Raw genomic sequence first — 23,951 nt, 5'->3', positions numbered from 1 at the left:
AATTTCGATGTTGAAAAAATGTTTTGCAAACGGATCAAACTGTGCTATAGAATTAGCGGATGAAATTGCCAACACTCAGCTTTGACTGACGAAGTTTGCATTCGCTACTCGGATCGATTCTGCAGAATGCCTCCTCGCCGTCCAAGCCTAAGCAATCCTTAGTTGTGTGTGTGCGTGCAGATCTTGCTCTTTTGTTGGCATTTCCGCTTGCGCCACCGATTTCCGTTGCGCTTTCGGAGTAACTGACTCAATGAGAAAATCACACTTATCGGGATATTGAAAATGAACAGTCACAACATTCCTGACAATTCAATGGCAATGAATAAATGTGAATGTATTCTGATGACTCGAACTTTAAAAAAAGCTCAGATAGCACAGAAAGAATATGAATGAACATAGTTGTAAATTTGTTTGACGTCGAATGAATGACAGCAGCATCGACAAGCAAAATAAACACGTTACATTGATTAAAATATATTTTCAGTATTACTTAACAAGCTCAATCTCTTTTTATTTTGCTTCAACCCTTTATAATTTTCCGTGACAACTATATTGCCACCCACGAAAAATAGTTTTTTCGATGCGTTTCGAATATTATTTGAATATTTTACCTAACCAAAAACTTCTAAAGGTATCTATCAATACTCCATTTTTTTGGGTACGATATTAATTTGGGAGTCATTTTTATGTAACAAAACCACGATTTTAGAGCGCCGGCCGAAAATTCTGTTTTAACTCGTTGAAAATGTAGCAAGTTGATAAGTTTTTCACTGTAAACATACTATTTAGGATCTACTGTGTAAGTACTGTAAAATATGTCGGATTTTCTCTTTATTTTGCTCCATATTTGCGACACTATAACTCACGAACGACTTAACCAAACAAAACACGGTCAAGTTCTATATTATACCTTTCCAACAAGCTATAGTATGACTCGATACAATGAATACAACTAGAACTACGCGCTTACAACGACACCTCGCGGAAATACCGCAGGACTTTTTTGACAGCCTAATACGTGTTATTCCTCATGTAAGGATCATGTTTTCTGAAGATGGAGTCGATTCGTTGCCTAGTTTCCACGGCCTTATAAAGGGTTAATGCGTATCAACTGCCGTGAACACTGTTGTTCAATTAAAGAACGACGAACATCAAATAAATAAAACGTAAAAATGTCGAGATGTCATCTGACAGTTTTAGTTCAGCCCTCGATTGAATGTTCATTTTACGATGTTCATGTTATGATGACACAGCACATACGTCTCCATAAATAGTCATGAGATGTTGACCACTAGCAAGACTGATCACGAGTACAATTCTCTACTTCAACATCCTTCGTTCAGAATGCAAGAAAATCCGGTCCGAGTGACGAATCAGTCAATGCGGTTGAAAATCACTATAACACAGAATGAAAAAAATCCTATCAAAAGTGGATCGGAAACCTCATTTCAAAAGTCGAACGCAATCGAACTTCCCGATTTTCTCCCATGTTGGGTGTGAACCACTGCATCCATTATCCGATAATGATGTTTATTTGTAAGTGAATTTATTAATTTCGATATCATCAAAAAATGTCACAAACTGCGTTGGACATCTGACACAAAGTGCTCTAAAATGTCTTCAAGGATAAAGTCATTCGAAGTTGCCGGAGATCAGATAGGCGGCAGTTTGCGGTTATATTCTCGATGTATTCTGAGATATAATAAACACTTTTTGTTTGCCAGTAAATGATTTTGAAATTGAAATCATTTTTCTTTTATAAGAGAGATTAAAAACGTTAATTGAAAGATGTATAAAGGAAACACTTCTGTCACGACGGGACCCCTCAACACAGTACCACTGTTGATATCGGTACCAGCGACAGCCCTATTTCGCTCATCCAAAGGGAACACGCTTGCCAGAAACCGCCTGCTAGAAACTGTACATAAATTCCTTTGTTAATCCCCATATTGGATCGAGCTCTCATCAAAAACAAGCCGTGTAGTGTAGTATCCATTTAAAAGGTTTTTTTTTAAAGCATTTAATTTAATTTCGATTCCGGAATATTTGGGCCAAATACCGCTTCTGCAACCATAGCCCACCAAATTTGTAAGCAATTGAATTCAATCAGAAGTAATATATTTAATAAAACATTATTTTAGCTTTAAGCGTACACAGAAAAACTTCGTGTTGCTAGAAAGAGTTGGACCAAATCCGAAACACAAGAATCTTAAAGAAATTTGCGGTATTAGAAGTATGGAAGACCTTAATTCTCCCCGGAACTGTCAGTCCTGTGCCCGGAAGGACTCTGCAGAGGCAGAAATGGTGCAATGTGATGCATGTAAGCTTTGGGAACACTTTAGTTGTGCCGGTGTCGATGATCATATCAAGCAGTCAAGTGCCTCTTACTTCTGCAAGGGATGCGATAAGCAAGGGACGTCCGGTGACGATCATCTTCAAGTTCCCGTTACCGACCATCATCCTGCCAAGGGATCTAAGACAGGTCCGAAAACTAGTTCGAGGAAGGGCTCAAAACACCGAGCGAAGTGCATCGATCCTACTGGAAGCGTATCATCGAGTGTTCGTATGACAGTGTTAACAGAACAGCTGAAGCTGAATGAAGAAGAACGGGTCATGAAGGAACAGGAGTTGAAGGAGCAAGAAGAGATGAATAAGCGAATGATGGAAGAAAAAGAGCGCCAGTTAGAAGAGAAGCGGAAGCTTGCAGAAGAGACTTAATTGCTTCGCGAACGCAAGTTGAAAGCTAGCTAGAGCTAAAACAGAAACAACAACGAGCGAGGAGAGAATCGTTTGAAAAGCGTCAGGAGATTATCCGAGAAATAGCAGAGGCAAGCAGCCGAGGTGGGTCTGTCGTCAATTCCGAACAAAAGGTGAAAAATTGGCTGGAAGGACAGGATACTGGAAGATCAGAGGGAAATTGAGATGGACGAATAAATGATCCCAACCTGAACAGGATTCCCGATGACCCAGCAGAGCTTGAACCCCTCTCGCAGCCGCCAGCGTTACAGATGTCTCCAGCTCCAGTGCTACTAAATTCTTCCGTTTCGGTTATACCACCTTCGACCCCCGCACATACATTTTCTACTCAAACACTGTCTTAAGCGCAAATAGCTGCGCGACAAGTCCTCGGAAAAGATTTACCAAATTTCAGTGGAAATCCAGAAGACTGGCCGGTCTTCATTAGTAACTACGAGCAGTCTACGGCCACTTGTGGTTACTCAGATGCAGAAAACTTGGTGCGACACTGCGTATTCTTTTTGGGAGACCAGATCTCATCATCAGGTCATTGATAAACAGGATCCATCAACTCCCACCTCCAAAATACGAACGTCTGGAAACCCTGATGCATTTCGGCCTCGCTGTACAAAATCTGGTGGGCCATCTCAAAGCAGCGGGTCAACACAATCATCTTTCGAACCCAGTTCTCCTACAGGAGCTTTATAAGAATCAACACCAACCAACAACGCTTGGCATTTTCGGCGATTTCATGTCGGGGCTAGTGACAGCTGCAAGTGAAGTCTCGTTCACCCATCCGGAACCTAGTACTCTCCAGAAATTTGCATTGCAGTCGGATATCCGAGCTAACCGACAGAAAAGTGGAAAAACTAGTATTTTGCAAGCACATTCCACTGCACAAGCTGAAGGTGCCGCGTCCAATAGCGCTTCAACCGAGCCTAAACCGTATAAGCAGTGTCTATCGTGTGGCCGAGCGGGCCATCGTGTAGCCGAATGTGAACAATTCAGCGACGCCAGCATCGACGAACGCTGGAAGCTGGTTCAGCAGAAGGGGCTTTGTCGAACATGCCTTAACAGTCACGGTAAATGGCCGTGTCGCTCATGGCATGGTTGTGGTATACCAGAATGTCGTCAGCGGCACCACACACTTCTTCATTCGTCCACTACTCATGAAAGAGTGAATATTTCGTCTAGCCATGTAACATCCGGAAACCTCCAATGGCCCCTTTTTCGCATCCTCCCAGTTACCCTCTACGGTCCCAATACTTCTCAAACTATCTACGCCTTTATTGACGAAGGCTCATCATATACACTCCTTGATGAATCGGTAGCAGACCGACTAAACGTCAGTGGCAAACTTGAGCCGCTTACCTTGAAGTGGACTGGGAACGTAACGAGGGTAGAGCCAAAATCGCGATGTGTGTGCCTCAGCATCTCGGGTAAAAACAACAAATCTCAGACTCGTACGGTGAGTCGACTTGTGCTACCTACTCAAAGTCTAAAATATGAAGACCTCGCAAATCGTTATCCTCATCTACGGGAGCATCCGATTGAAGCCTACGAACTAGTATGTCCTCAAATCCATTGGTCTGGACAATTTGCGCCTGTGCGTTCCACTAAAGCTGCGTGAAGGTGGATTAAGGGATCCAATCGGAGCGAAATGCAGACTGGGATGGGGCATTTACAGGTGCGTTCCTAACTCACCAAATCAATCAGCGATCCTCGGCCTTCATATTGGGGCAGTATCCGATTCGGATCGTGAACTGAACGAACAGCTTCGCGATTATTTTACTCTGGAAGACATCGGAGTAGTTGGGCTTCGTGAGCCGCTGGAGTCAACAGACAAAAAACGCGCAAGACAGTTTTTAGAGGAAACAACTCGACGTACACCATCCGGATTGTCATTTGAAACGGGGCTATTGTGGAAGACCGACAGCACGAGCTTTCCTGACAGCTATCCAATGGCCGTCCGACGACTGGAGTCCTTATAACGGCGGCTTCAGCGAGAACCGGAACTAAAAAATCGCGTACAGGAGATGATTACGGAATATGAGCGGAAGGGATATATACATAAGGCTAGCTTGACGGAGTTGACTTCGGTTGAACCAAATCGCGTCTGGTATCTTCCCCTGGGCGTAGTTATTAACCCTAAAAAGCCTGCGAAGATAAGATTGATCTGGGACGCTGCTGCAAAGGTGGGTGACGTATCGCTCAACTGTAAACTACTTAAGGGGCCAGATCTATTGATACCTCTCCCGAAAGTCTTGTCTCAATTCCGCCAATATCCGGTGGCTGTGTGTGGTGACTTGATGGAGATGTTTCACCAGTTTAAGATTCGACATCCAGACTGTCAGTCGCAACGTTTCCTGTCCCGGAAAAGGCCAACTGACCCCCCGCAAGTTTACGTCATGGATGTAGGCACCTTTGGATCAACCTGTTCGCCGGCCTCAGCTCAATACATCAAAAATCTTAACGCAAAAGAATCCGCCGAAGAATACCCGCGTGCCGCGGCAGCTATCATCGACAGACACTACGTCGACGACTACTTGGACAGCTTCGAGACCATTCAAGAGGCGATCGACGTAGTGAATGAGGTCAAATTGGTGCACTTTAAAGGAGGTTTCACTCTTCGTCGATTTTTATCAAATGAAATTAAGGTCCTGCAAGGAATCGGCGAGATTGCTGAAGAAGAATTCAAAAGTTTGGACCTGGAACGAGGTGAGAGAACTGAGTCGGTATTGGGCATGAAATGGATCCCGCGAGACGATCTATTTGTCTACACTTTCGGGGACAGGGAAGATCTGCAACAGATTCTACGCCAAGATCATGTTCCCTCGAAACGTGAGGTTGCCAGACTAGTCATGAGCCTGTTCGACCCACTTGGCTTCATTGCATTTTACCTCGTCATCGGTAAAATGCTCATTCAGGAGCTCTGGTCCAAAGGGACAGGATGGGACCAACGAATACCACAAGATATTAACGAACGCTGGCGACTGTGGGCAGATCAGCTTCATAATCTCGACTCGATACGTATACCACGCTGCTACTTCTCCTCGTCTCTTCAGAACGGCTTCGAACATCTACAAATCCATCTATTCGTCGACGCGAGCGAAACCGCTTATGCCTGCGTAGTATACTTCCGCTTGAAGACGGCAACCGGCGTGCAAATCGCACTAGCAGGAGCGAAAACCAAAGTAGCCCCCCTAAAAGCTCTGTCAATCCCTCGACTCGAGCTCAAGGCGGCCGTTTTAGGTGCTAGTCTAATGGAGACCATACAGGCATATCACACGTTCCCATTCGAACGCCGCTTCTGCTGGAGCGATGCAAACACTGTGCTCGCGTGGATCCACTCCACCGATCATCGTCGGTACCACAAGTTCGTGGCTATTCGGGTTGGCGAACTTCTAACAACCACACTGCAGTCAGAGTGGCGATGGGTACCATCAAAAATGAACACCGCGGACATAGCCACCAAGTGGCATCACGGCTCACAGTGATGGCCAATGCTTGGTTTCAAGGTCCGAGCTTTCTCTATGAGCCCGAAGAAAGGTGGCCAAATAAAAAAACGAACCCTTCGACTGAAGAAGAGCTGCGACACCCTCACAATCACCTTACTCATTTCATCACCAAAATCACGTTCGACAAATTCAATTTATGGACGAAACTGCAGCGTGTAACAGCGTACGTACTACGATATATCGACAATCTTCGTTAACGGAAAAACGGCGAGAACCTGGAACTCAGCAATCTTACCAGCGACGAGCTCCGGCGAGCCGAAGAAACACTCGTGAAGACTGCTCAAGGTGAATTCTATGCGGACGAAATCAACACTCTCTACAAAACTCGAGGCTCGCCCAATGAACGCCATCCCACCGTGAACAAATCCAGTACTATATACACTAGGAGCCCATTTATGGATGAGAAAGGGGTCATCCGGTGCCGCGGCCGTATCGGTGCTGCGCCATATGCACCGATGGAAGCTAAGTTCCCAATCATCCTTCCTAGACAACATAAAATAACCTTCCTCATTGTAGACTGGTACCACCGCCGCTTTCGCCACGCCAATCGAGAGCCCATTTTCAACGAGATTCGTCAACGTTTCGAGATAGCTGCTCTCAGACGTCTACTAGATAAAGTCCAACGTGCGTGTCTACACTGCCGCAAAGCGAAAGCAAATCCAAGTCCACCAGCAATGGCACCTCTTCCTGAGACCCGTTTGACTGCTTTCCTGCATCCGTTTACTTTCACCGGATTGGACTACTTTGGACCATTAATTGTAAGAGTAGGCAGAAGCAAGGTGAAACGATGGGTGGCTCTCTTTACGTGCCTCACCATCCGAGCAGTCCATATGGAGGTAATATACTCGTTAACTACCGAGTCATGTATCATGGCGGTACAACGCTTTGTGGCACGCAGAGGCAAGCCTAGGGAAATTTGGACCGACAACGCCACCTGCTTTCACGGTACACATAACGAGATGAAGGCGCATCAGAAAGCATTGAACATTGCATTGGCGGAAAAATTCACTACCGCTGAGACAACCTGGAAATTTATCCCGCCAGCGTCTCCACACATGGGCGGCGCGTGGGAAAGGCTCGTTCGCTCGGTGAAAGTCGCATTAGGAGCAATCTTGGAAAGCCCACGTAGGCCAGACGACGAGACATTGGAGACAATTCTGTTAGAAGCGGAGGGCATGATTAACGCCAGACCACTCACTTACGTTCCTCTGGAGTCAGCGGATCAGGAGGCTATAACGCCAAACCACTTTTTGTTGGGTAACTCATTAGGTACAAAATTTTTACCAACTGAACCGCTAGAGCTAGTAGCGCTCCGAAGCAGCTGGAAAATGGCTAGATGCATTGCCGATGATTTCTGGCGAAGATGGCTCAAAGAGTACCTTCCGACAATTACTAGAAGAGGCAAGTGGTTCGAAGATGTAAGGGACGTGAAGATTGGTGACCTGGTACTAGTAGTTGGCGGAACGGGGCGGAACCAGTGGATAAGAGGTCGGATCGAAGAAGTTTTTCCAGGGCGCGATGGCAGAGTACGACAGGCGTTGGTACGAAGGTCTTCGGGAATCTTGCGTAGGCCAGCTGTGAAGTTGGCTGTACTGGACGTCGAGGAACAGAGTAAACCCGGTTCCAGTGATCCAGAAATCTCTTACTCTCACCAAGGTTTACGGGTGGGGGTATGTCACGACGGGACCCCTCAACACAGTACCACTGTTGATATCGGTACCAGCGACAGCCCTATTTCGCTCATCCAAAGGGAACACGCTTGTCAGAAACCGCCTGCTAGAAACTGTACATAAATTCCTTTGTTAATCCCCATATTGGATCGAGCTCTCATCAAAAACAAGCCGTGTAGTGTAGTATCCATCTAAAAGGTTTTTTTTTTAAAGCATTTAATTTAATTTCGATTCCGGAATATTTGGGCCAAATACCGCTTCTGCAACCATAGCCCACCAAATTTGTAAGCAATTGAATTCAATCAGAAGTAATATATTTAATAAAACATTATTTTAGCTTTAAGCGTACACAGAAAAACTTCGTGTTGCTAAAAAGAGTTGGTGACCAAATCCGAAACACAAGAACTTCAATTTGTCATTTTGTTGAATGAGACAGCGTTTGAAGTTCCTACTTGCAAAGGGAAATCTTAGCTCATAAACAAATCGAATCACGTGATAAATAATCCAAGTATTCAATAACCCAAGAAAGAAATAATCACCAGTAAAACAGCATTTTCGGGCATGGATTTGATCCCGGACAGTTCCAGAATGCAAATCTTTCTCACATCCATGAATAAAACAGCACTGAATCAACTCTTGCTGATGGTTTTTGATGACCACCGAGACTGGCGACTTCAACGAACGAGAAAAAAAGGTCAACCGCAGTCTTTTTATGTGGTTAGCCCTGGATGCTTTTATTACCAGATGAAAATGACATTTGCGCGCGGGAAACATGTGATGTTTTACTAATGTACTCTTTGCAACATCACACTTCACACATCAAGTCAATTCCGATTCGTCCGACGGTAGGAATAGTCATAAAAATACATGACTGGAATCATGGATATGTATAATGTGCGCTCCTCAACGGATCCCTCTCCAGCGTTCTCGGTCTCGTTGTCCCTCCAAAGTGTATGCATGAGCCCAGGTTTGTACACCTCAATAAGTAAAACGATACAGAGTACTATTTTCTTCGTTAGGGGGACGGAGAAAAACATCCCCAGATAGAGGCCGCGGAAAAGAAATCCGCCGAAGAACCATCACACACGATGCCGGAGCTGAATGTGAAAAGTTTACAATTTTCTTTCAGCTGGCATGTATAATAAACGAGAACAAGAAGAAGAACCTCCGTGAACAACACCATCAAGTCACTCAAGCACCGCGTGTGGAAAGCGTGGTGGAGTGGGTTGGGGGAGAAAACACAAACACACCCACTCGGGTTTACTTTGTATGGAAATTGGACAGAAGGCATGCTCCGGTTGGTTTTCTTAGTGAATATGTTAATTTTTGCCACCCTCTGTCATCCCAAACCCGGCAAGCTTTCTCGTCACTTTGGATAACCTTGTCGCTCCGTCTCCACCGCATTGCAAAGGTATTTTGGGTAGGCTTTTTTTTTTTTTTTTTATCTTCGCTTATTTTTCGTCGGCCTATTTCCGCCACTTTAGTGCCAATCACCGACATCAGGGAGGCGACTCCACCTGTTCCTACCTATCAGACTCAACAACTCATGAGCCGGGCCAACTTCTTTTACTTCCGCTCCGAAGGAAGACGTAACCAGAGATTTTTCGCCTCAGAAAATCCCAACGACGCCAGCTGGGATTGAACCCAGGCCGATCGGATTGTGAGGCTGTTACGCTAACCATACAACCACTGGCGCCGTCATTTTGGGTAGGCTGTAGCGTGTGGAAAATTTTTGATATGAGCGACATAATCGATGTTTAGCGCGGTGGTGTTTTGCTGTCGTATTTTTCCGTTATCCATTTTTAATTAGGACACATGTTGCCAATTTATTATTTATATCGAAACGGGTTTTTAAAAACGAACAATAACATATTTGAGAATTTTCATGTATGAACTACTCGAATATCATTGTGAAATTCCTGCATAAATTGTCATGGAGGAAAATGTTAATGCTTCATTCTTTTGTAGCCAGAGGTGTCACGAGTTTTGATTATTTGCGATGTTCTTTAGTTGAAGATTATTTTCTTTAGATCCGTTTCGAAGTATATACTAAACTTTGTTTAATGATTTCCTAACAATATATGGATATAAATTCGTTTGTATTTAATATTTCAGAAAGCTGCTTCAATTTATTTATCAAAAGAAACATTCGGCGAACGTCTAAAATCATGCGATTGAATCCATATATTTTTACGAAAGCCATTAATGTAATTTTGATTATAGGCACTAAAGAAACCCCTATTTTTTCTAGAATTATTATTTCATACTTCCATTTTCCGGGAATGATGCTCACAAAATCGAGCATTGATCTCTTTTTTAAAGTACAGACATACTGCGAACAAAAAATTACTTTAATTAGCAAATATACCGCATTTATAAATGTATTTATTTTACATCCCGAGAAAAACTAGCACTAGAAGATGAAAGTATCTGAGGAAAAATCTGAATTTGGTAGTAGTTTTTGCCTTACAGTCAATTTAGCTTAGAAAGCTTCAAAAGAGGGGCCTGCTTTGATAAGTTGACTAATTGTTAGTTTCGCTTCAATTGATCCCTAATACAATTGTGAATATGCTCATGAAATTACAGAGTCTCTCGAAGATCTTCTAGATACAAACCCAAAATCAGACAAATATTAGATAGTTATAGCGCGTGTACGTCTTTGAAGCTCGTTGACTTTTCGAACGAAGCATTTTTTTGTTGCTTTCTGAACTAAATTCTCTTCCATTTGAAATTAAAAAAACGATTTTGATACTAAGTTGAGGTACACATATTTTTCTAAGAAAAGAACAAAAAAATACATCTTAAAAGTTCCATATTTTGGGTGTCTTCCATTCATGGCTTATGGTTCACCCAGTAGACATCATATAAATCAGTGAAGCCAAAATATTTTTTTTGTTCCAGACAAGTATTGCAGGCTGTATCTTTTACGCCAGTGTGAGACTCGACCCCAATGTTACGAGTTATTTCAATAGATCTTTCGTAACATCAATTTAAAATATACTCGAGCGAAAGCTGAGCAATGAAGTGCGACACCGACTGAACGCTTAACCGCTGTAACCGTAACTGTTCGTCGATGAAAAAAATGAAAAACAAAGCATTGAGATCAAAATAAATACGTATCATGTAACTAAAAAATTAGGAATATCTCATCTTCATGCGTTCACGTATAACGAAGGGTCAACTTTTCAAAAATCTGCCATAAACTGAGGCTTTGAATCTCCTTTCCGAAACATTTTACGGGACATTTCGAGCATTTTTGAAGTGTATTTCTTCCAGATGTATTTAGTCCTGTATGAAAGCATTTTTCTTGAAAATACTTTGTAGATACCTTTAACGGCAAAACGGTGCACGCTTTTGCCTTACAAACACTTTTTAAACTAATCCAATTTCTACAAAAAACTTATGAAGTTTTCCACAAAAACGAATACGCATTATGAACTAATTCTTACCGTAAAATTTTCCGCAACTGTTTTGAAATGTATCTTGTTTATACATGCAGACTGCTGGTGCAATAATGTGTTGAACGAATACAGTAATGACAGATTTCATGCCAATTCGTCTTAGGAGTTGGCAGCACCATATCAGATAGCAGTGAAACAATGTGGATGTATTGGTCATTTAAGATACATTTTCAAAGAAAAATTACACTAATTTTTTTCTAAATATATATATATATATATATATATATATATATATATATATATATATATATATATATATATATATATATATATATATATATATATATCAATAGCCTTTACAATTTCAATCATGTCACCCACACATCGAAAGATGGGTAATTTTACAGGGAAAAAGTTTCTATAACAAAAATTCTTTCATGTTTCCTTTGAAAAAATTACAACTGATTTTTTTTTTTAAGTTAAGATAGCGATATAGCACATTCGACAAGGTTTTAGATTTCATTAAAAGATTTCATTAAAAGATTTCATTAAAAGAAGATGGACACTTTTCCAAGGAAAAGGTTTTTCTAATAATAACTTTCATGTTTTCTTTGAAAAAATTACAACTAATCCTAATTTTGTTCAAAGTCAAGATAGCAATAGAGCGTATTCAACAAAGTTTTAGATCTTATTAAAAAAATGAACTTTTGTCGAAGACATTAACTCCCTATCTTTTATAGTTTCTGGAATACATGGCATTTTTTTTATGGAGAGTCCTGAAAAAAATAATGTTTTACTCATAACATTTACATACATAAAAATGTTACGAGTTGAATATTAATAGTAATAGCATTTATAGTAGGTGCACCAGTGGCCGAGTGGTTAGCGTCTCACATTATCATGCCGGGTGTTCGGGTTCGATTCCCGTTCTGGCCGGGGGATTTTTCGTCAAAGAAATTTCCTTCGACTTGCACTGTGATCACGCGTATTCTAGAGATTGCCCCTCGGAATACATTCAAGGCGTGTTATTTGGCTTAAGAAATCTCAACTAAGTATTAATAAATGACGCTAGTTAATGCATACGTTGAGACGGCAAAAGTTCCACAGGGAACGTTAACGCCATTCAAGCATTAATAGTAAGAACATGAAAAAGTTGTTGGAAAAACTCTTTCCCTGTGAAAGTGCCCATCTTCCAATGTATGGGTGACTTGTTGAAAATTGTAAGGGCTGTTCAAATCTATTTTTTCAGAATTTAATATAAAACGTATTTTCGAAAAAAATGAATGTCGATATTCAAAATATGTTTTTTCAATGAAATTTTGCTTAAAAATTTATTTGATATTTTTCAATAAAAACATCAATAATTTCCTACATTTCATTATATAACTAACATTTCGAAGGTCTTATAGTTTATGAGTTAAGATTTTTCGAAAAAAAGTTTGAAAACTATAAGACCTATGAAATGTAAGAAATTATAAAGGTTTTCATTTTTTTTTTAAATCATGTGACTTGTTGCCGTTGTTGGTTTAACTCGTAACATTTTTATGTATAAATTGAGGCGGACTCGAGCGAAATATTATCCATCTTAATTTTCACCCACTGATCACAATAGGCGGAATTTGCTTATTCTATTTTGCTTATCCTACGTTCTATTTATCTCTCTACCGCTACCTATCTTATGATTTATGGAATTTTCCATTTGTATGGAAAATTATGACATTCTTATTTGGTAACTCTCCATTGGGTCTCTAGATTATGATTAGGAAAATGTGCTATTCAATTATTTATAGAGGAGTGCTGCACAATTATTGCGATTTACATGTTTCGCAAACTTTTTTTTTATTCTTCTATTCAGAAACATGTCAAACGCTAGAATTTACACACAAAAATGTTTCGAGCAGAACATATTTTTTTCAGAAGTCTCCGTACAAAAATGCCATGTATTCCAGAAACTATAAAAGACAGAAAGTTAATGTATTCGACAAAAAGTCATTTTTTTTAATTAGATCTAAAACTTTGTCGAATACGCTATATTGCTATCTTGACTTTGAACAAAATTAGGATTTGTTGTAATTTTTTCAAAGAAAACATGAAAGTTCTTATTAGAAAAACCTTTTCCTTGGAAAAGTGTCCATCTTCCGATGTATGGGCTCAAATGCATAGATCTTCGGGCTAGGTTGCATCGAAAACCTATAAATATTCTAAACGAAAATCAAAATGACAGATCCAGACAACCAGTTAATATGAACAAACGAACTTTTGTTCTTCAATATGTTTTGAAGTTCATTTTTTCACCCAGTGTCATTTTCATCTTAATTATTCAGATGCCAGAATTGAATTTCATTTTAGCCAAATGAATATCAGCTGTTGTTTACTTTTAACCTGAGGCAGCTGTGCGCAAAGCAGCAGCATTTATTGCAAAGTTTAAAAAAAATAAAAAAAAAAAAAGTTCGTTTTATCGAACTCTGGCGTTCTTGTTCTCTGAATGGTCCAGCCTGACTATTTTTTTTATTTTTTAATGTTGACTCAAAATCAATGCCAGAACGAATAGAACGAACGAATTCGAATGTGATGAATATCAATTTGTTGCTTTTGATATTCAAAGTATAAATAACAGCGAGGTTATGAACCCCACTTAATGCCGCATTCATTCATTATAGCAAATTTGTTCATGCATCAGCGATATGAACAAAATGAACTCGTTTGTTGTTGTCATCAATATAATGAGGACAGTGTGTTTCAAGCTGAAAAATGTCATTTACACTGAAATAAAATCATATTCGTTACTCGTGAATATTTGTTGATATTCTAAGGGTTGTGTCCCATTCACCCGAAACAAAAAAAAATCCGACAAAACAGTTTATAAGTTTTGTCGAATCTGCTGTTAGGAAGTTACGAAGTAAACTGAGAAATTGTAATGAGGAAATTCGAAAAAGATGTTGAAGACTTCGCTGTGTTATTTTTAGAAATTAGTGTAGGCACAATTGACATGCTGTCTTCTTTCCTTTCCGTATTGCTCTTTAAGACCAAGAGATCATTCAGAAATGAGCATGGGTTATGAAATATTCCGAAAATTAAACAGGTAACTTTAACATAATTTTTTTTAATGAAAATGTGAAAAGAATAGATAAGAAAAAATGGTACTTACGTATTTGCCGAAGCAGCGCAATTTTTATCATGAGTTTATTATTTCGTGATGAAATTTATTTTAAGATCAAGTTCCCATTTAACGAGGATGAGGAATCGAGACGGCACCAAGCCGCCGAGGTGACGCAATCCGAGTAGGCCGCCGACCCGCCGGAAGCGGTGGCCTCTCGCAAGCAAACCTGTGTTCCACCGATTGCCCGGATTGTTTGAAACATAGGAGACGATCCTTTAGTCAGCCCGTTTACGAGCGTCGGACTGCATACGTTTACCTGGTGCATTACGTTTGCCCGGTTAATTATGCATGTCATGCATTTTGATTGCCTGGTTGCAAACGTGACGTAAACGGGCTGCGTCATCCATAAGAATGGATGGACTTAATAATACGTAATAAAACTGCATTCTTTCACTTTTCGTTATTTTGAAAAGGATTTTATTCAATGGCAGTATTTCTAGAATTGTACTTCCCACGAAAAATACTTTTTGCATGGAAATGAAAGTATGGGACAAATATGATCTTTATATAACACTGATCAGAATTAAATTTACAAATACAAATACAAATATAGTAAAATTTGTGTATTATTTGAATATCCTTCTTTTGGGTAACTGTCATTTGGTTGAGTGTGTTTCGGGTAAATGTGACACAATCGTTATAAGTCAGAGGTAAGGGCTCTATACATTATTAATTTAAGAATTTTAAAAAAATACGTATTTGTCTCAAACAAATGAATTTCAATTCTTAAATTTTAATTGTTTTTGTATTTTTTTAAAATTCTATAATTTCCTACATTTTATCCTTTGACCAGATTTTTGTAGATATTGTGGTTTTTGAGTTATAATTTTTGTAGAAATTAAAGAAAAAAAAGGCCCTTTCCAAAAAGTAGTCTAATTCTTTTTCGACGATTTCAGGTATGCAAAGTTGCATAAATGACCTATTTCTTTACATCTATAACGTTTCACTGCAATCTGAGATGTTGCTGCCAATGGCCAGTCAAGTTGGCATGAAATTCGTCTATTGCAAGATTGTTATGCTTGTGTGTTTCAAACAGTCCAATGCGCTCTTTTGTCCCGTGCGCACCTTTGCCCCGTACTACTCTATGAGAGTTGAAAACAAACCAATGTTAGGCATGCAAAATTTAAAACTGTTTATTCTACACTAAGGAATGCCTCGCGTCTATAAGCGGGAATTGAATCGCCAAATGTGGACTGTCCAGCAACTAACTGCTGTCAGAATCGAAATGGTTGAGAATTTGTCAGTGTGCGAAGAAATTTCTCCAGACTTGCACTGGTACACGCGTACATTCTGTCAAATATATACCGGTAATTTGTGTTTTTAAAGAAAATGCTTCATTTATCATCTAAATTTCTATTATCGCCTTCAAAATGGGCCCCGATCTGAACAACATTTTACCCAATATAGAATTATCGATATCAAAAATCGCCGAGCAAAAAAAGTTAACTTGTTCTTAATGACTCTGTAACTAAACTAAATGACATGTCGTGCACAAAATTTACATTAGGACCACTGACAGTAGTACCAACTTAACAAAATTTGAGAAACTCAAAATTGTTCATTGGGAAGATTTAAAATTACAATTTCCGGGTCTATATATTGGATAGAATGTATACAATGTACAGGATCTTTCAGATTAAACGCTTACGCAAAAAATCGAACAGCTCCTTGTAGAATTTTTTTTTTCGCTCCGTCGATGGTAACACTGCAATTCCCACTTCGGGCCGATAATATTCGGCTACTTGTTCAGTCTGATCGGATGATTTTTAGTGTCCAGGTGTACAATCTACAAGAACGTGGTTTTTTAATGAAACCGTATTACTCGAGCAATCGAAGCATTAATGAAACTTTGTCTTCTTATGGTACGAATTTCAACATTTCTCGTCATCGATTACTTCCTCTGGGGGTACGTGAACTCGGCTTTTCAACAGCATCGAAGACGTAAGGTTAGAGTTGTGCATGAAGAATTTTGTTCATCGTTCAAAAGGTGTTATCGAAAAATGGGGTAGTCACATCGAAAATGTCATAAAACAAGCTTTTTTTTCGTTTTTCAAAAATAAAAATCGGTTTACTTTTGTAGAAGTTATTAAAATTTGTTGCGTGAGCGTTTAATCTGAAAGACCCTGTAAATAGTTATCCATTGGAAATACTCATACGTATACATTGTATACAATCAAAATTAGCTCAATGAAAGCGAGTTTTCCCATAGAATACCTAAAAGTGTGAGCATTTCCGATGGATAACTACATATAATGGATTTAAGTAATTGCCTCGGAAAACTTAATTAGCTGACTGTGTGCAAAGGAACAGACATGGGTGATAAATGATTTTGAGTTCGGTTTATTTTTACATAAAATTTACAGCAGAAAACACAGTACTCAACCGAAATGCAATTTCTCACCTCCGATTACGGATTCTCTGGGCAGCTCCGCTTGCAGCTTCTCTATGATTGACAAAAAAGCGTACAACACAAACTCAGTACTCGGTGCCCGGTATCGCTCGAAGCGCCATTAACGGTTTCAATTTGCAGATTAAAATATAACAAAATACATAAATTTCATCCCAACCACCCGGAGCATGGATGTTTTGCCAGACGTATTCGGTGATGTTGTGTTTCTTTGCCCGGAAGTGTTGTGAATCACTGCCGACTTCAGCTTGGCGATGCGCGCGGAGATGGCGCGTGTGTATGGGTGTGTGTGTTTCTGGTGGTTGCTCACCGACTCAGCGGAACCTCTTGCTTTTTGGATGGAGGATCATCCATTCCTCATCCACCATCCACCACACACATCCGGCGTCCTGGTGGCTCATCTGTTTTGAAGGCTGGCAACGGTTCGCCCGAAAAAGGGATGTGTCTACGTCAACGAACGGGAAATCAACGGAACGGTGGGCCACACCGGGTTACGTTAATGGAGAGGGGGAGAGGTGGGGATTTTCAGGAGGAGTTGAAATTATTTTATCCCAAGTTTCCTTCATTTACAGCAAAATTCAATTATTTCATGGTGAAAAGTAGTACTCTTTTTCGTTTCTACTCCGCAGCAGCCGTAGTTCGGGAACTCCGAGGAGAGCGGTCTGTTTTTTGTGCAAACGAAATGACTTTTATGAAATATGATGATGAGTTTGTATCGCATTTTGCTTTTCCATTTTGTTGGTGCCGAGTCCTAAAGTCTCGGAATATATTTTTTTGTCTTGTGCGCGCGTCCCTCTCCAAGACTACAGGAACGGCAATTTGCAGAGCACTGTGCAGCACCCAGTGTAAGTGTGATGCAGTTGGCAAAGAAATAGTGGTGAAATATTGCCACCATCGCTTGTCGACGCCACTGAGTGCTTCTGGGGCACTATTTGCTCACTTCTTGAAAGGGATTCGTCACGAGCGAAAGCGAGGGGATACGGCACGAGGTGACACTACGTTTGGTGGGTGCAATGGTAGGGGGGATATAAGTAGCAAAAACTAACGTTTTTCGCATGAACAAACTGAAATTTTAAACTAATTTGTTTGCTGTTTGTTACAACGGCGGTGATATATGGTGGTGTGAAGATAAATTACGGATGTCTCTGTTCCCGTTGTCAGCTAGGACAAACGGTAAATTTAGAGGAGCTCATCAGTGGATTAGTATAATAGGGATAAAAATACGATCATTATTCAATTTACTCACACCGTTGACAAACCAATCTGTTGGTACAATGTGACTATCTGCTGTAACTGCACACACATTTTAGATTTATCTTGTTCACTAGGTATAAAATTGTAGAAATTGGTTTTTGATTTTTGATTTTGATTTTGGTTTGCAGTTTCTACGTCCAACATAATGGTTGTATAAATATTTAGTACTACACGGTAGCGCAATTCTTGTTTTTAGATCCGACAGTTCTTCTAGCCATTCCCTGGCATTTTTTCGTGAGCTTTCGCGGCAGAGCGAAATTCAAAAAATACGATTCTTCTTGAATATTGCCATGATAATCAATATTACATAATATAATTTTAATAAATAAAGTTTTGATTTTTGACTCCGGGTCGACTAATTGTAGCCCACCTCTCAAGTAGTCCAAGTATAGCTGGTTCCTTTCTACTCTGAATATATATCCAGACCAAACAAATTTCCCGCAAGCTGATTTCAGCTGTGCTACATGTTGATTTAACGGAGGGAAAAAATTGAGCTATGTACCAAATTTTTGACAAAATGAAGGTATTAAGTATCCAACATCTCTCATACAAATTTAAGTTTCTGGCAGAATGCCTCTTTAGCGTTACTTTTATATTATTGATCAGTGTCATAGTTTTAACGACTGTTTTATTCCAGCTTTTTTGGAAGCTTACTCCCAGAATTTTCAGAGAATCAACCTCTTTTACCATTTGTGGTCTAAATCGAGCTTTATTGAATCTCATGAAAACTGATTTGGAAAAATTTATTTTGATTCTTGCATATTTCGAAAAAAATTCAAATATATTCAGAACTGAATCAAAGTCTTTATCATTTCTTAGAATAAGATTAAAATCATCAGCAAACACTAAAACTTTTATGATTTTATCGTAAATTATAAATCCTGTTAAATTCGCATAAAGTTGTCGAATTACTGGCTCCACGTACAGAACAAACAAAATCATGCTAAGTGGACATCCTTGGCGGACAGAAAAGTTTATCTTTATTTCATTAGTTAGAAATCCGTTTACCTGAACCTTAGCTGTTGCAACTTCATACAAATGTTTTATACATTTTATGAATTGTTGAGGAAATTCAAATCTTTCTAATACTTTCCATAGGTATTTGTGGTCTACTCGAACAAACGCTTTATCAAGATCGATGCTCAAAACACTTTCTTTAAACCTTTTAGTTTCGCAAGATCGTGTTAAAATTCTTCTGAGGTCTTTCAAGTTATTTATACAGGACGCGTTAGTTAAGCAAGCTGTTTGTCCTGGTCCTATCAGTTTGTTTATAGTTTATGATCATTTTATAATCACAATTAGGCAAAGAAATTGGCTGATAGTCCTCCAATGAATTCGAGCTAGTTCCTTCTTTTGGCAACAAAATTATAACACCATCTGAGAATCCTTTATGAGGTTTAAAGGAACCCGATAGGTACGAATTGAAAAGTCTTATCATGTCATCTTTCATATTATTCAAATTCTTCGAATAGAACTCAGATGAGAGACCATCCGGTCCGGGTGTCTTTTTCTTAGCACATTCTTCAAGAACCTTTCCTTTTTCAATTCTTCTTCTGAAATTTGTTCCAATAGGTGTTGTCCATCGTCAGGTGAGATTTTCCTGGTAATAAACTGTATTGGATCATTAGCCTCGTCGCCAGAAGTCCTTGAATCAGTATCATTAAACCGTTTGTTGTAATATTCATAAGCAATATTTTTAAGTGTTGTTGGATCAGTTGTCACATTATTGTTGAAATTCAATTTTAGAAATTTACTAGAGTCATTAAATTTCGTTTGCGCATCAATTTGAAAAACGTTTATCTTTTCCCCTTGTAAAAAGGAAGTTTCATTCATGTTGTTAGTCAAATGTTTCAGCCGATCATGTTCAATTTCAAATATTCTAGATTTGATTACCTTGATATCAAGCCATTTTTCTTCGCCCCTTTGTTTCTTTTGCATGTATTGAAATAATTTCGCACAAAAATAACTTTTTTCTTTTCGAATTCTGGAATTTAGTTACCAGCTTTTCCGTTTATAAAAGTTTCCCTTGAAAATTTCCTTCCACCATTGATTGAGATCATCGTCATGAAGACGTCTCAGTTTCCAATCCGCGAGAGCTATTGCATACTGTTCCGCTGTTTCCAACATTAACAAAAGCTCGATGTGATGGTACAAAGAAAAAGTTCGTGTAACGCACTTCTTGCAGAAACAAAATGTCAATATCATGAGCATTTATGAAGTCCGTAAGCAAAAACTTATTGACAGTTATCGTAGTGCTGTTCAAATTTATGCTACTTAGATTTGTTATATAATTCATAATTTCATTCAAACTCTATCTACACGCATTCTTCCATCCACACTCCCTTCCATATCATCCTCACACATACTTTCTGCCAATACGGGTTTCATTGTAATCACATCGTCAATTGCCGACGCCACACCTGACTCAGATAGTTTCATCTGCTTCGTTTTGCTTCGAGTCAAACGATCCAGTGAATCGCTGAGAACATTACCATTCTTAGTGTACGAATTCGTGTGTTGATTTGTGTCTGTATTTGAGTTAAGCCAGCGCTACACGATGCTACGAACACCCTCGAATGCTGGACGCTCGATGATTCGACGCATCGTGTAGTCGACTGACGAGCTACGAACCTCCAATGTCGAGTGTCGAATATTCGCGTTGGAAGGTAATCCGTTCGTTGTGGATTACCTTCCAACGCGAGTGGCACGAGTCAAAGGATTTTTGTCATTCGTTGATTCGACACTCGACGACATTCGATACACCGCTACACGATTCGTCCGAATATATCTTTGACAGATTGGTTTGTTTACAAGTTTTAGATGAGGGAACTATGAAATTAATTCATAAAATTCAAAATATTCGGCAAAATATTGCAGTTTAATAATGTTGATTTCAAGCATTTTTATTTTACAGCCCGATATCAGTACAATTGCTACGGCAGCAATTTCAATAGTCGAATCGTCATCAAGTTTCTTAACGTTTTTGATGGTAAATAAAAACAATAAACATTCGATCCAAATACTCGCCGATTGTTTGGACCGATTGCATTGAATCGAACATTCACTTCACCGTGTAGCAGCACATTCGTCACAACATTTGTCGATTCATCGAGTCAAATGCTTGAGTCCAACATTCGAGTAAAACGTTGGACGAATCGTGTAGCGCCCGCATTATCCGAATGCGAAAGCTCAATTGTATTCTGCTCTTTGTTCCTAGATTTATGGCCTCTTTATTTATTTATTTATTTATTTATGAAATCTTTCCATTGAAGTTCATTTGTTCTTTCACCGCCGACCCTGTACCTTCATCTCCATCGTCGTCAGTGATTTGTTCTTCGTTCGCATCTTGAATTGGAGACTTGCTTCTCCGCTCTCCAATAGCCCCCCTCATTACGTTTTGATCGTTCAGTTCGAGTGTACCAACACCATGTGATTGATCCTGTTGTTTCTCGACGTTATCAATACTGCTACTTGATGTTGCTGTGGGATTAGCGGGACTTGTGTGTGTCTTCTGCATCGCTGTGGGCTTAACCCAGCGATTGCCATTCGCTATGATACCACTGTATGATGGTTGGCCTGTATTTCCCAGTCGCTCATTGATAGATCGTTTTTGTGGACACTCAGCTTTCAAATAATCCGCACTACCACACAGATAGCACTTGTTTACCAGTTTCTCATAAAACACACGCTCTTTAATGTTCCGCACATTCATCAAGGATGAAACCTCAACCTTGTCCTTCAACTCCAGATAAGCTCCTCGTACCGATGTCCAGATTGAGAAACCTGTCTCCTCACCATACTTTTCGCGCACCATTCTAATCATTTTTCCATATTTGTCAAGCACGGACACAATTTCGCGGTCCTCAATTTCCGGAGGGAGATTGAATAATCTCACGTAACGAACAATGGCGTTTGCCGGAGAAAGTTTCACTGTGGCACTTTTATACTTGTTGTATGCGAATTCCATAGTATCCGGAAGATTGAACTTAATTATGACCGAGACATCGTTCTTGTCCTTGTACATAGACAAAAGTTTTTCACTTTTAAGCTCCATTCTAGTTTTCATGAATGCGAATATATCGATATCGGATGGCTCGGGACTGCCACGTTCGAAACGCAACCTTAAAGAGTTAGCTCTCAATTCAAGATCGGCCATTTTAATGGTTTCTTTTCAATTCACGTTATCTATCAAAGTACACAAGAAGAATGAATTTTGTTCAGCTAAGCTGAAGACGTGTTCGAGACAAGAAACTATAATGCGCTCTCTTTATTTGCGTCCGTTCTCTTCCGAGTCTGAACTGAAACTGACAAATGCAACAACAAGTATCTATAATTCAAACAAATTATTATATCACATTCGCATGAACTTCTTGCGATCAAGTCCTTGAACAGAAATTTGGATTCATTGATTTGAGTTTCCAATCCCCTCTCTGGTTTGAATTGCAAAATTCATTTGCCTCTTGCCTTGAAAAGGGCCAAATAGAAAAGCAATAAATGCAGGGTCCCGGGGTTGAACATATAACCATTCGCTTGATTAGCGGGTGCGTCATCTGGCTACGAAAGCCTCCTGAAGGAAGATTGGGCCTTTCGAAGCTAGTGAGATGGCAAACAATCGTGTAAAATGAAACAAATTAATTCGCGAGACACAAAAAGACAGGTCGACGGTGAGGACATAACCGGATAGACGTCGGACTACACCAAGGGTTGTCAAATTAAATAATTTATCGATTATCCAAGTAGTTTCCCTGTATCTCTTAGCAACATTACATCGCTCACAACACATCATTCCCAAACAAATAATCTACACACTATATCATGCAGCACCTTTCGCAAAACAAAAAGGCAACAGAAAATCCAGAATCGATTGTATTGGCGACAACTATAGCAATCGCAGTGGAACGAATTTTAACCTCCAGCTTTCAACCAACGCTGCTCTTAATACTGAAAATTTCAATCTTCCCATCCGGCATGGAACGTGTTGTACTTTTACGTTAATTCTAACCCGGAAACAATTCACGAATTCGCGAAGATTGAATGATAAATCGGAATTCCCAACTACCCAAAACACTCCTTAATTCGCACACCACTCCCTCGTCAAACAAATTATAAAAATCAATTTGCTTCCTATTATTTCAGATATCACCTTAGGACGCATCGAACTGTTGCATTGAATGGTATTGGAATAGCTCTTTAGTTCGGGGTCCCTGATAATAGACAATTTTTCCATGGAATGGATTAATTATTGTTCACGCGAGAGTATGCTGGCTGTATGTTGAAATTTTTGTCATTATTGCGATGACGAACGGAAACATTAGGATTTGGGTGATTTAGTTGAGGAATTTATTTTATGCGGTCCCTATCCACCACATGAAATTTTTTTTTTATTTCAAATTATGTAGCGAAAACTATTTTTGAAAGCTACTAGTGAAATTTAGTACGATTTTTTATGCGGTCCCTATTCCTCGCTCAAATACAGGCTTACTTGTATTGTGCACAGAATGTAGACTGAAGGAAAACACAACGCAAAAAAAATAACCGAATTCAGAATGTCAAAAAACTCATAAAATGTTGTTTCATTTCACTCACTCTTTCAACATTACATTGTCAATTGACTTAAGGGGGGACCCCTGTCTGGAAGGTCGAAAAATAATGATTTTTTTCGGTTGTTAGGAATAAAGTAAAGTATTCGGTTATTTTGGTTATTGTTTATGGTATATTTTTAATTTTTTGAGCGCACGAATAATGATTATTACGCTGTTGACAGCTGGATGCGTACATGCTGTGGTATCGGTTCTGACGCAACGA

The 23,951-nt window shown here is 39.5% G+C and overlaps 1 protein-coding gene across 1 annotated transcript; it reads left to right on the top strand.

The window, feature by feature from the left end:
* The first annotated feature begins 6,649 nt into the window (after positions 1-6,649).
* Positions 6,650-8,047, top strand: LOC129773316 (uncharacterized). The gene has a single exon (XM_055776919.1). It carries the CDS (start codon positions 6,650-6,652, stop codon positions 8,045-8,047), a length of 1,398 nt encoding a protein of 465 aa, XP_055632894.1.
* The last annotated feature ends 15,904 nt before the right edge of the window (positions 8,048-23,951 follow it).

The sequence above is a fragment of the Toxorhynchites rutilus genome, chromosome 3 (assembly GCF_029784135.1).
Source record: "Toxorhynchites rutilus septentrionalis strain SRP chromosome 3, ASM2978413v1, whole genome shotgun sequence".
NCBI classification, from domain to species: domain Eukaryota; kingdom Metazoa; phylum Arthropoda; class Insecta; order Diptera; family Culicidae; genus Toxorhynchites; species Toxorhynchites rutilus.
Note: the sequence above shows the minus strand (reverse complement) of the source record. Positions and strands in the feature narration are given on the sequence as shown.